This window comes from Drosophila serrata, unplaced genomic scaffold (genome assembly GCF_035046125.1).
Source record: "Drosophila serrata isolate PLE 108 unplaced genomic scaffold, ASM3504612v1 contig_190, whole genome shotgun sequence".
Lineage (NCBI taxonomy): Eukaryota > Metazoa > Arthropoda > Insecta > Diptera > Drosophilidae > Drosophila > Drosophila serrata.
The window spans coordinates 985,759-999,586 of record NW_028257088.1 but is presented as its reverse complement, the minus strand read 5'-3'; the positions used below and the strand labels follow the sequence as shown (position 1 = coordinate 999,586).

The window sequence follows — 13,828 nt, the reverse complement described above, 5'->3', positions numbered from 1 at the left end:
TTTTTTGTCCGTTGTTTTTCTGGCTTTCCTTTTCTTTCATTTGCCTTCAATGCAATTATACTGGATAAATATCTTCTTCCGTTTTAGCTGTAATTACAAAAGTTTAATTGAGTTTTCTCGGCTCGTTGTGTTCTTTTTTGCTGCTGCTGCTGCTGCTCCTGTTCTGTTGTTGTGGGCGGAGTTTAGGGGGCGGCAAAAGGAAGTTTTTCCCTCGGCATTCGTCCTGAAGTTGTCGTATCGTTGTCGCCGCGGCTGCTGCTGTTGACGTTCTCCCGAACCCAAACTCAAACCCATAGGATCCCACATCCTATCCTGTCCCAGCTTGCCCGTGTGTTTCCCCAATCTCGCATCCAAATCCAACTCTGACTCCGGGCACCCACTTCAGCTAGATCTTTGCAAAGCACTGGAAAAAAATGTTGGCTTTATATTGGGGTTTACCTAGGTATTGTATTTATTTTCGAAAGAAATAAGTGTAGAAATCAAAAGTTTCTTGGGTCTAGGGAATGCTTTTATACATGGTATTCATTTTTAAAAAGTCTTAGGGGTTTATTTATTATTTAAATAATTTTAGGCAGGCAGCTAAATATTAATAAAAATTTTAAATTTAATATAGAAAATATTTCAAAAGTTCAAAGCAAAATAGAATTCAAGAATACAATTATTCCTACAATAATTAGCTAGAAAAATGTTAGAAACAACGTTATTAGCTAGAAAATATGTTAAAAACAACGTTATTAAGCTTTAAAAAAATGTTTTTAGGAAAAACTATTATTTGTGATGTAAATCTAATTTTGTATATTTTTTTAAGCCCCAACAACATATTTAAAAAAATTATTTGAGCATTCCCTTCCTTGGTTAATTTACAAAAATAGTATTTTTATATTAAAAATAGTATTTGTAGTATTTTTATATTGAAAATAGTAATAGTAAAAATAGTATTTTTAGTACTTTTTATTAAAAATAGTATTTTTAGTATTTTTATATTGAAAATAGTAATAGTAAAAATAGTATTTTTATATTGAAAATAGTATTTTTATATTAAAACAACTATTTAAATCAAAAAATTGCTTCAAATCGCTTCTTAGAATAACTTCAAATTCATTTGTAAGCCTTTAAATAATTTTTACAAGATATTTCTTTTTTGTATAACAAATTTTTTAAGTCGAGTATGTTTTAAAAAATGGTTATATACCTAAAAACAATATTTTTGAAGTCCATTAAGTATTATAAACTCACAAGAACACATTTTCTAGGCGTTATTTTACTTTTTAAAAACATATACAAAATTCCTTAAAAAATACCTAAAATATTTTTAGTTACCATGTATTTTCTCTCAGTGCATAGGCTATATCTGCCGCCTCTTGTTATTGTTGATGTTGCAGAAAAGAGAAAAAGAGTTGCGGCGCTCGTTGTCAGGCCTGTCTTTGTCTCTGTCCGTCCGTCTGTCGTTCCGTCTCTCCTCGCCACGTGATTGTTTTCCTTTTTGCCGGGCCTGTGGCAAATACTTTGTTAACACCACCACCCCCCCGCACCCCCTTCCTCAAGGACAGTGCATAATAAAAAGTGATTAAAACAGAAAATAAAGCTGCTAGCTAGCCAGGCGCCGACCGAAGGCTGCAACAATTATTGATAAAATGAGGCGACAATTTCCTGGGCCTACCTCACTTGCCACACCAAAAAAGTTAAATATATAAATACAGGGAGCATTATAAATAAAGAGTTATAATAAATTACTTGTTCAATACTTGATTATTTATTTATTTATATACAATTTATATTACATTTACTTATTTTTCATGGGTTTAATTACGTTTTGAATGTAGAAACATGTAATATTTCAAGAAGATATTCAACAAAGTTGATTATCTATAAAGTTATATAAAAATGTACAATTCTAATATGCTAATAATATGTAAAATAAGTTATTTTGAGTTTTTAATTGTTTAATATTAAATAAACTATTAGGTCATTTTATGTTTAGAGTATTTACCCTTTACAAAATAAGCTTAAATCCCTTATTTTCTTGATAAGTATTTGTAACTTTATTAGTGATAAAGTATCTTCAATTATATATATATTAAATAATAATATTAAACAAATTACTCTCTTAGACTTGTAATTTGTAAGCAACTACATCTACTTGTTTGGTTTTAAAAAATCAATTTACAACCTCACTTGGCACAAAACAAATTTAATTAAGAAGTAAACACTGGAGCAGTGAATATATTAAAGTGAAATACATTCCAAATAAAAATGTTATAAAGACTTCAAAAAAATCATATATATATGTAGACTTAAAATATATAGATATATTCATATAGTAGGCCCAACTTTTGCCTGTAAGCGGGTGTGAGTGGCAAAAGTCAATTTATATTTTAATAAATAGCGAAAGTGTTGAGGCAGCGTCACAAGAACGCATCTCGCAGGACGAGGCAGGAGCAGGAGCAGGACTCTGGTTAATTTATTCATTGCAAATTTACATGCTCATGTTTGCAAATTTAAAAACTGCACACACACACATGGTGTAGGAGGGGGTGTGTGTGTGGGGGAAGTTTATTCAAAGCAGACTTTCCCCTTAGTAATATGTAAATCGGAGGACCTCGAAGTTGCAAGGCATCTGCAGGATGCACTTGCAGCCAAGTGCCAGTCAGCATTTACATATCATAGTTAATCCCAGGGATCTGGGATTATGATTTTTTCAAATTGGCCTACAAGAGGGTTTTAAAATACAGCCAGAAATAAATATATTGAAAGGGAATTTAAGGTCATAAAACCTATATCGTTTCTATAGTTTTCTCTCTTCTATATCCTGCAAGTTGATACCTTTTATTGTTTATCCAGAAATCCGTTAAGCAGAGCCTTGTTTTCAAATCTAATATAATAAATTACGTTCGCCTGAGTAATCTAATATTTATGATGAAAGTATACCTAAGCATAAGGCACTCCTCCATGTCCTGGGAAAAGCATAACCCAGACTTATCCACACCCATTTCATATGCATTGGATGAAGATGAAGATGAAGATGAAGCTGAAGATGGAGGCTGGACGTGGAGCTGAAGCTGGAGAGGAAGGAGCACGGAGAGAGAAAGAGCCTTGGAGCTGCTCCTGCTGTCAAAACAAATCCGTAAGAGATTACATTAAAAGGCGCATTTGGACAGCTCAATCGCAAAATAGCAAAACATACCTCTCTTTCTATATATCCTTGCTCTCCTCTGCGTGTGTGTGTGGGTTGTATATCCCCAAAGGATTTAGTAGACGCCAACACCCAAATCAAATCCGCACCCTCCAGCCTCTGAGTCCTTCGAAGCCGTGCGACGCTTCCGGTTCCGCTGGAAATGATGGAAAGTTCCCTGATGCAAGCTGACAGTAGTTTTTTATTACGAATTCATGTAATCTTTCTACGTGGCTCGCTTTTTTAAACGGGCCAATCTGCCGCCTTTCTCCCACCTTTCTCCTGCTTTTCTTATTGCAAAAGCAAAAAGAAATAAAAAGAAAGGGGAGAAAGGAGCAGGAAAGGAGCAGGGAAAGGTGGTTGACAAGCTGGAACTTCGATTGATTCAATAAGCGATAAATTATGTTAATTCCAGGTTGAGTCCTGCCTGGATTCCTTCCTCGAACTCAGATTAATGGTTTCACAGACTGGACACAGCAGGGATATGCGTGTACATATAGAAATTTATATAGAAACATATGTTTAAAATAGTTGAAACTAGAAGGAAAATGGATATTCAACTAGAAAGAAAACTAAATTTGGGAAGCCATAGTTTATATAAATAAATATAGGATCGAATCGGAAATCGATCAATTATCAACTATATTTATCTATATTTTTATATGCAATTTTTTTAGACATATCAAAGTTTAAAAATCTCATAGCTAAGCCAAAAATGCATTAATTTTGATTCGGAAAGCTGCCTTATGTTAGTTTCTGTTAGGTTAATAAATCTGCATACTAAATTAAAGATTTTAAATAATTTAAATTTTTGACAATTTTTTCAATTTCAATTGTGCAAAATATTGATATAAAAATTTGGAAAAAATTCCAAAAAATATAAGTTCTTCCTGAGATGGCTAGATCGATTTGACTGGTGATGCTGATCAAGAATATATATGATTTATAGGTTCGGAAATGATTTCTTCGTGAGTTACAAGCTTCTGACTGAAATTATAATACCATTTTTTAACCGATATTTATCATATTTTAATATGAAAATTTATTCACCAAATCACAGTTTAAAAATCTCATAACTAAGCCAAAAATACATTAATTTTAATTCGGAAAGCTGCCTTTTGTTTGTTTTTATTAGGTTAACAAATCTGCATACTAAATTGAAGGCTTTAAATAATTTAAATTTTTGACAATTTTTTCAATTTCAATTGTGCAAAATATTGATATAAAAAAATCGGAAAAAATTCATAAAAATTTAAATTCTTTCTAAGACGGCTAGATCGATTTGACTGGTGATGCTGATCAAGAATATATATGATTTATAGGTTCGGAAATGATTTCTTCGTGAGTTACAAGCTTCTGACTGAAATTATAATACCATTTTTTAACCGATATTTATCTATATTTTTATATGAAAATGTATTCGACAAATCACAGTTTAAAAGTCTCATAACTAAGCTAATAATGCATTAATTTTAATTCGGAAAGCTGCCTTATGTTAGTTTTTCTTAGATTTATAAATCTGCATACTTATTTTAGGTTTATAGATAATTTAAAATTTTGACAATTTTTTCAATTTCAATATGTAAAATATTGATATAAAAATTTGGAAAAAATTCCAAAAAAATGTATTTCCTCCTGATATGGCTAGATCGACTCGTCTGGTGATGCTGATCAAGAATATGTATGATATTTAGGGTCGGAAATGATGCCTTCATGAGTTACAAGCTTCTGACTGAAATTATAATACGAAATAGTTCAATTTGTAAAATTCTATTAGATTTAGTTTAAATGATATTTTTCCTTATTTAAATTTTAATTTTTATTATTTTTTTGTTACCATATGTATTACTACTGGATTAATTCCATATATAGACATAGCACATTGGTGAAAATGTCGATATACCAATTTTAATTGAATGTTTTCCTTTGCGGAAATGCAAATACATTTTAAAATTTGTGAATAAAAAGTCTAGACATAGCTTTGTGTAAATATATCGATGCTCGATAAAAATAACGATATTTCTACATCGTTAACTTACGCGCTAAATCTAGCCTAAAATAAGCTAAATTGGCGATATTTCTTTGACCACAACTACTGATCTGGGGAACGTTTCCCAACACTGTCTTTTCCATACCGTGTCGTCTACTGACAAGTTCGTAGAATTTCTTGTCTCGTCTTTGTTCTGAGTGAATTTTAGTTGTAACATATCCGGACTCCGGCGACAAATCACCAATCGGAAAAACAACTTGCAAGTGAAGAAACAACATCAGGTAAGTACTTATCAGGTGATCAACTGGCCAATAAGTGTAAGAGCGAAAACTTGCGCGCCGAAGACTCTTGCATGTGCTTTTGTGTAGGTGAAGGAGAGCGTCGGGAAAAAATCATATTGTGTAAGGAATATAATGTAAAATGTTGGGATATATATTCTATATATCCACGGAGCAATTGAATTACTGTGTGGGAATAAATATAGTGAGGAAATCGAGAAGAATCTGTAGTGAAAGAGGAAGAGTGAAACGCAAGACGTCGGCGTCGTTTGCATTTGTGTTAGTAAAGGGGAAAATTGCTAGAAAAAATCGGTTAGTGCGAGGAATATAATGCGTAATGGTTGAATATATATTCTATATATTCCTGGATCAAGGAAATAGATGTTTGCAAAGCAATATAGCGAAAAATTCGACAAGAAAATATATAGAAAGGGAAAGAGTGGAGCGCATGCGCAGCGGCGTCGTTTGCATTTGTGTTAGTGAAGAGGCAATGACAGAATAGAATGACAGTTATTCGTATATATAAATATATATATATATTTCTGAGAACAAAAAAAATATCAGAAGAGGAGAGGTGAGAAGAACAGCGAAGGCGAAAAAGAAAAAGAGAAGCGCATGCGCGCGGGCTTTTTGTGTGTGTGTGTGTAAGTGCACGCGTGCCTGTACTTTTGCATTAGTATATGTGTACACACATAACAAAATGGCTGACAGGGTAAAGCGAAACAGATAAAGATGCCGAGAATCATAAAATGACGAAAAGTTTACAGCAAAATGGTGAAATGATATTTAGAGGAAGAAAAATGGAACATTTTGTAAAAGTTTCAAGTGTTTCACAAAAAAAATTAGTTGGAATAGATAATTCCCGAAAAAGGCAGCTTAAAATTATAAAATTTGTTTAGAAATTAAAAAATACTTTATTTTTAAAATAAAATCTATGACATTAATTTTAGATTAACGATGAATGGGTTCAAGAACTCCCGTATTTTGGTTCAGGATGAGGAACCAATTGTGGTTCCTGGAACTGCTGACATCCAGCCAGTGCTGACCCCCAATGCAGAGGTAGAGCCAGCCGAAGGGGAGGCACCCGCCGTTCCCGCTGCTACTCCTGGGATTGCACCTGATCCCCAGCCGCAGAGTCCCAATAGCGACTCGGATAACACCGGGAACCTGGTCATCGATGAGAATAATGGGAACCAGGTGGATCCGGATGCCGATGATGCATCGCCGCAGAATGAGATGAACGTTTTTTCGAATGGTTTGAAGTGGACAACTGGTATGGTCTACGACTGGGATTTCGAGGAGGAGGACAAGCAGAGCATTAGCAGTGATGAGACTACCTCTGAGGATGATGCCAAAGATGAAGTCGTATCCATTTCGGACTCGGAAAATGAGTCTTAATGCTTAACATCTCGAAATGTGTATATTCCGAACGTACAAATTAAATTTCTCTGATAATTTTCAGTACGACATCTCAAGTAATGGTTTGTTTTTTAATCAAATCCCCATTTCTACATACATTTATTTAGTCTCTGGTTGTCCGATATGGAAAGCCTCTTTGGCACACATAACTTCACTTGGGGGAGATTCTAATGCGATTCCTTACACATAACCAAACTTTGGTTATGGCCATCTTGTGTGACTTCGCCGTAAGCCGACAAATCAGCTTAGATGGAGTGCCATGTCGTCGGCGAGGTCGAGTGTACAGTGGACTCGGGGGCTCCAGGATTCCCGGACTCTGGGACTCTGGAATCAAGAATCAGGACCTCCCTTTGGCCCGCTGAGCCGACAGTTGAACTGACAATCTGAAGGACCTGGCAACCGCAAGGAGCCTTTGTCATGCAAAGAGAGAGCTGTGGGCGCCAGGCCGCAGTGCCACGCCCACCGACCAGACAAAGGCCAGGTGATGCCGCTGGAAGGGAGTAGGGAAAGGGCCCGGGCAGGATAATGGGCGAGATGGCAGGACCCTCTATAAATTGTAAAACTATTTTCAATAACAGCACACAACAAGGATGATGCTGCTGCACAGAGCTGAGGTCTCTCTGATTATTTGCCTTCTACCTTTGACACGACACGGCAGGAAAGAAAAATCTAGGAAGGTTTTGAAAGGAATAGAATATAATAAACTATATAAATAATAAAAATTTATATCATTACAATAGATAGCCTAAAAACCCTTTTGTTTAAGAAGTTGCTGATGCGTAAGTTTGACATCATCTTATATAGTATATTAGTGAAAACTTATTGTTTGTTTTCTCTCAGTGTCTAAATAGAACTGTCCAAAGGCAGCATCTTCTCTGGCAAGCGTCAACCGTTTCGGAAATCATTCGGGAAAGCGATTTAAATACCCTGTAAACACAGAGTGAGGAAAAAGCTTTAAAAAACTAAATGAATATTCTAATATAAAGTTGCTAAATTTATACTAAAACATAGAATTGTATATATAATTTAACAATGTTTTAATAACATATATATATCAGTTATTGGCAAAGCTCTTTTATTAACTTTCAGAGCGAGTTTTTATTTTAAGATTTCTTTATATACATACTTTATATTGTTTTTAAAAACATTTAGAATATTTTTTTTATTAAAAAACCACTAACCATTATATTAAAAATGTAATTTTAACATCTTTAGAGGTTTTTATTTAAAGTTTACTTGATAAATTCTTCAGGAACATACTTTATGTGCCTTTTTCAATATTTTTAAACACAATTTTGCATTAAATATTATTTGAAATGTATTGAAAAATATCACAACTCTGCTTGACGAAGTATCCTTAAGTCGTAGAATTGAGATTTTAAATACTTGTCCTGTCTTTGAAACCCGAGTCCTGTTTCCGACTTTGGGCAACTTCTTCACGGGAATACTTTTCCGAAGGGCGAAGCGTGGCGGGTTCTCTCTGCAGTCTAACAAAGTTTATTCTTTGCTCCATTCTTTTTTCTTTTTTTTTTTTTAGTTTTCCTAGTTTTCTTCTTTCTTTTTTTTATTTTCTTTCTTTTAGTTTTGTTTTTCGTGTCGTGTGCCGTGTTTTGTTTTTTGTCCTTTCGTAATTTAGCATATTCCTTGCAGCACTTGTTGTCCTTGTCTGTGCTGTACTCTTAAGTTTGCTTCACCGTTTGCGGTGTGCAAATGCAAATTGCTTGGCTTGCATATTTTTGCCACCCCTTACCTCTCCCCTTGCACTTTTCCGAGCTTTTCCAGCTTTTCCATCTCCTTCCCTGGGCCAAGATGGGATCGGAATTGAAGCTGATGTAGCTGAAGTGCGGCCAGCCGCATTGATGGTTCCATCTCGGAGCCAGGTAAGTGGCTTCTTTCGTTGACTTGGGGCCATTTCTGACCCACTCCGCCCACGACTTGGACAGGGGACGGGGAACCGAGGGGAGGAAATCAATTCGCAAATAACTCAAAGTTAACTCATCGAATCAGGGGAGTTGATCAGGTGGGAGTTGCCTTTTCCAAATGGGGAATTGCTTGCACTTAATGAAGCGGTGTCTCAAATATTCCAAAGGATAATTGAATATTTGATTTTGGTGAGGCCAAAGCAGAGCTAGGGAAATACTAGAAAATATTTATTATTAAATATAATTTAAGATATTTTTATATGTTTAATTTCATAAGCAGATTTAAAGGTTGAAGATATTTTAGTGTCTTTTATATATTTACTTATTTACTACTTATAAGAATTATATGTTAAGTAGTTATGTATATTTATTTTATTCCCATTATATTCATATGAATTAATATAAGTTAATGTTAATTTTAGTCATATTTATTATTTATTTCAATTTGTAACAACTGCTTCTCTGTCGTTTTTAATTATCCCTTTAACAATTTAATCGCTCACTTGCGATCCACTCAATTCACTCATTCATCTTCTTCTTCGTTTTGGTTTGAATAAATAGTAAAAACTGCTCGGATTTTTCACCATTTTCTTTCCCGCACATTTTCCCATTTTCCATCGTTCTCTGTTGTCTTTCCTTTCGGTCGTGTGTCCAGATGTTTTGATTCAGTTTTAATTCATTTCACTTGGTGACCCAACCATTCGTCCGGCCCTTGAGTTCTGACTGTTATTGCTCTTCCTCCATTGTTATTGTTTCACCACTCTTGTTGTTTTTCTTATTTCAACAATGTTGTTGTTGTTGTTGTTGGTGTTATTTTCCTTGTTGTTGTGAATTTTTTTTTTTGCTCTGTGTTTTTGTATTTCTCAGAGAGTTGCTATTAAGAAAAACGCCTCCAAGAATAATCGACTAAACGAGCGAGCAAACGAGAATTGATTCACTGGGAAAAAAATGAGGGATAAATAAATTAGAAATTCAATTTTAAGGTTTTAAAATATTATTGAAGGTTACATATATTTTTAGGCTTTGAAGTATTTTTAAAAAATGATTTAAAACTCGTTAAACCTTTAAGAATTTCTCTTAGAGTTCTTGCTTTAGTTTAAAATTCGAGCTATCCCCCAAAATGTTGTACCTTTGTTTTCTCCATGTGTAAACCCCCTCAATTCGCCGGCAAAGGTCCTTGATATTCCTCGGCAATGTGTCCGCTTCCTTGGGCTCGCCTCGAAATGCAGCCAACCAGCCGGCAATAAAAATATGATTGTATTTTCGCTTGAGTTGTTTTCATTTCTCGATGATGTCGAGAAGGACGACGACCACGACCACGACGAGGAGGTCCTCTGTCTGCGGCTGAGTTCTCAGACCCAGGATACTGCCTCCTGTGTGTGTGTCCTGACCCAATGCATGGTTAAATCAGGCGAACGCCAGCGGTCGAGCATTGAACCGCTTGGCGTTGTTTTTCCAGCGCCGCCTTTTGTTTTCTTTTCCCCCGCCTTCCTCGCCCTTTGCCCATTTTTGAAATCAGGACGAACGGCAACTCTCGCATATATTCGCTACATTACATTTCTCGTTGCCATTAATCGTGCATCTCCGGCCAGGACTCCAAAAAGGACTCTCGAAAGCATCCACCCACAATTCCATTTCCATTGCCATTTCCCATTTTCCCCTGCCCTTTTTGAGTGTGTCTCCCTTCATCCCTGCCCTCTTGTATTTACTCGAGTGATGTAATTTTTGAATAGCTTAAGGCATTTTCAAAATGTTTAGCAAGGCAAATCCTTTTTAAATGTCGATTTTCCGCCCTCATCCTGTTTACGTGTGTGCGTTCTTAGCATATATTTATGTTATATATGAATATATGCATTTATTCTTTATTATTGTTATTAATAATCATAAATAATGGTAGTTTTTTTTTTGGGGCAAAAGAAAAGCTTGTTGAGACTAAACTCTTGCTCGACTTTGTTTCATTTACCCTTGTTCAACACTGTTTTATATTAAGGCTTTGCCAATGCTTAATGGGAAAATAATATTAAGTAATATATATTGTATATAGATAAATCCCTTCTACATATCTCACTCAACTTACAAAGAGAAATTTAACTTTCAAGTCACATACATAAGTACTGAAATAGTTTTTAAAAATTTTCTGTGCTACCCAACACTTGCACAATCTGCGTTACCCAAAAACCAAGACAAAGAACAAAAGAAGCGACACGAGAAACAAAAAAAAACAAAAAAGAAAAGTACAAAAAAGTAGCAACAAAAAGAAAAAAAATGAAGAAAACAAATTTGTAATGAAATTTTGTATGCTGACATTTCGAAAAATTGCTTTTTAACCTTTGTGCTGTGCCGCCGTCCCCCTCCTGAGCCCCGCTTTCTAACTGCAGCCACTTCGTGTGTATGTCACTGACATGTTAGACGTGTATCTGTATCCTGACTCCACGCCACGGGTGGGCGCCACGAGCCAGGACTCGGAGAGACCAGCCAGGATACCCATACACTGGCCTAAAAATATTTCTAAAAAGAGGGAAATATTTATTGAATTATGGGGAATATAGAATGTAGAACAATAATTTCATATTTCATAGAATTCTAAACGATTGTAAATGACAAAAACTATTTGATTGCTGGTTTTTACATTATATTTCTCAGTTATTATATTTTGATGTCCTTGTAGTTCATTTTTTCCAGTCTACCTTGACAAAGTTCTGTTGTGCAGCTTGCGAAAATCTGTAAACCGAAAACTCTGTGACATGTTTTTAAGTTTCTCTCAGCCTGGCATGCAGATTATTATTAGGTTGTCCGTCCATCCTTCCATTTGTTCATCTCTTTCGCTGTCGCCTGCCAGGTGAGTCTCTGCAAAAGTTTGCCCATGTCCAGTGACAGGAGGACAACTTGGAGGCCAGGGTCGTCGAAATAAAAGAGGCGGGAGGGGAAAAGGGGGTGGCGACCAAGGACCAAGGACCAAGGACTCCAGAGTCCAAAGACTTGTGCCATAAGTTTTGTTCTAACAAACCAATTACTCGCACCAATTTCCGAAAACAGGCTGACTCGCCTTTAACCTCCATGGATGGATGCGGCATGATGGAAGAGTTCGACTTTGAGATATCCAAACAGAAAGAGGGGGAGCAGGGTCAGGGAAAACAGGGAGGGAAATGCAGACAGACAGACAGACAGCGACAGGAAAGCTGAAGAAAATACAAATACGACTTTGAGTTACTTTTTCATTATTTTGCCAAGGAGTTTGTCCTTTTGCGTGTGCGAGTGTGTGCCGCACTCCAGGACATTCCCATTCCCCTCCCATCCTATCCCCCACAACTCGACACCCAAAGCATTCACCCCCTCCTTTCTCTCAGTGTGTATGGGTGTGTGTGTGTGTGTTGCAATGTTCAAAACATTGGCAGATGTCGCCGCACTAGCAAAAGTTACGAGAGCGGCAAGTGGAAAGTGGCACAACTGGAATAAGGGAGTGAGTGCATTTGACACTCGACAAAAAAATTTATTTTTCTTGTTTCTTAATATATAAAAAAAATGTCTTTAATATTAAAAGCAAGTTTATAGACTAAACTATAATATTTAACAGGAAAACCCAATGAAATACTTTAGTAAAATAATTAAATCAAATATATATTGATTAGCTTTTAGGGAAAAGGTCGCCTTAAAGTCATATAAAATATTTTATACAATTTATAATATATTATAATTATTCTTTTTATATTTTTCTTAGTGTTCTGCGGGTGTTCTTTGGATTGGTTTGGGGTTAAAAAAGACAAGACATGCCAGGCAGCCAAGTCAGCCGTCGTCGAGTAAAAAAATAAAGAGAAACAAACAAGAAAGAAAGCTTACTTTTAGAAGACGAAGTGTACATACACTTGCAGTTAGCCAAGGGATCAAAAGTCCAATGGATTAAACCATACAAAACTTTGAAATACGCAGTTTAATGTTTTGTAGAATTTTTATTTCGAATCTTTTATTCTTTATGATTTGATTTTTCCCATTGGTATACCTAAAAGAAAACCTAAAATATGTTTATTCTAGGTATATTTTTATATTTTTATTTTTTGGGTAAATTAAAGTATTTCAAATATCATAACTAAGCCAAAAATGTATAAATTTCAATTCCGAAAGCTGTTCTGCGCTAGTTTTTATTGAGGTAACAACTCCGCATACTTTGTTTTTCAATTAACACAATTTAAATTTTTGTCAAATTTTCTGGGCTTGACAATATAAAATTTAATCATAAAAATGTTGAAAAAAAATCGAAAAATTTTTTTTGCTCCAAACATGGCTAAATCGATTCCGATTTTAATGCTGATCAAGAATATATATGATTTATAGGGACGGAAATCTCTCCTTCATGAGTTACAAGCTTCTGACTGAAATTAAAATACTATTCTTTGTACCGAAATTTATCGATAATTTTATATAACAATTTATGATAAATTAAAGTTTAAAAAATTCATAACTAGGCCAAAAATGCATTAATTTCACTTCGGAAAGCAGTTCTGTGCTAGTTTTTGTAGGGTTAACAAATCTGCTTACTTAGTTTTTAAATTTACGTAGTTTAAATTTTTGTCAAATTTTCAAGTTTTGACAAGATAAAATTTAATCATAAAATTTTTACGAAAAAAATCGAAAAATTTATTTCTCACCAGACATGGCTAGATCGATTCGAATTTTAATGCTGATCAAGAATATATATGATTTATAGGGTCGGAAATGATTTCTTCAATGCGTTTTAAGCTTCTGACTGAACGAACAATACCCTGTAAGGGTATGAAAATAAGAACAGCAAAAAAAAAAAAAAGCGAGCACATACATATGAAAAAAAAGTTACTACAAGTTTTCTTTTCTTTTTTTCTAATTTTCCCTGCTTTCTTATTTTTTCTCCTATTTCTCCATCTCCCTTTCTTTCTCTCCTTCTCTGCCTGCCTTACCGCATGTGAGAGGAGAGAAACTCGAAATTGTTTAAGTCAAAAGGAAGCGGAGGGGCTAAGGATAAGGATAAGGATAAGGGTAAGGTGTCCTTAAAGCAGCCACTAAGTGCTCTTAAAAC

At 34.9% G+C, this 13,828-nt stretch overlaps 1 protein-coding gene across 1 annotated transcript; it reads left to right on the top strand.

Moving 5' to 3' along the window:
• The first annotated feature begins 5,294 nt into the window (after positions 1–5,294).
• Positions 5,295–6,915, top strand: LOC110182490 (uncharacterized). Its single transcript, XM_020950537.2, has 2 exons — positions 5,295–5,443; positions 6,391–6,915. Exon 2 carries the CDS (start codon positions 6,398–6,400, stop codon positions 6,836–6,838), a length of 441 nt encoding a protein of 146 aa, XP_020806196.2. The 5' UTR covers positions 5,295–5,443; positions 6,391–6,397; the 3' UTR covers positions 6,839–6,915.
• The last annotated feature ends 6,913 nt before the right edge of the window (positions 6,916–13,828 follow it).

Coding starts and splice junctions, on each gene's coding strand:
- LOC110182490 (XM_020950537.2), top strand. CDS start 6,398: ATGAATGGGTTCAAGAACTCCCGTATTTTGGTTCAGGATGAGGAACCA.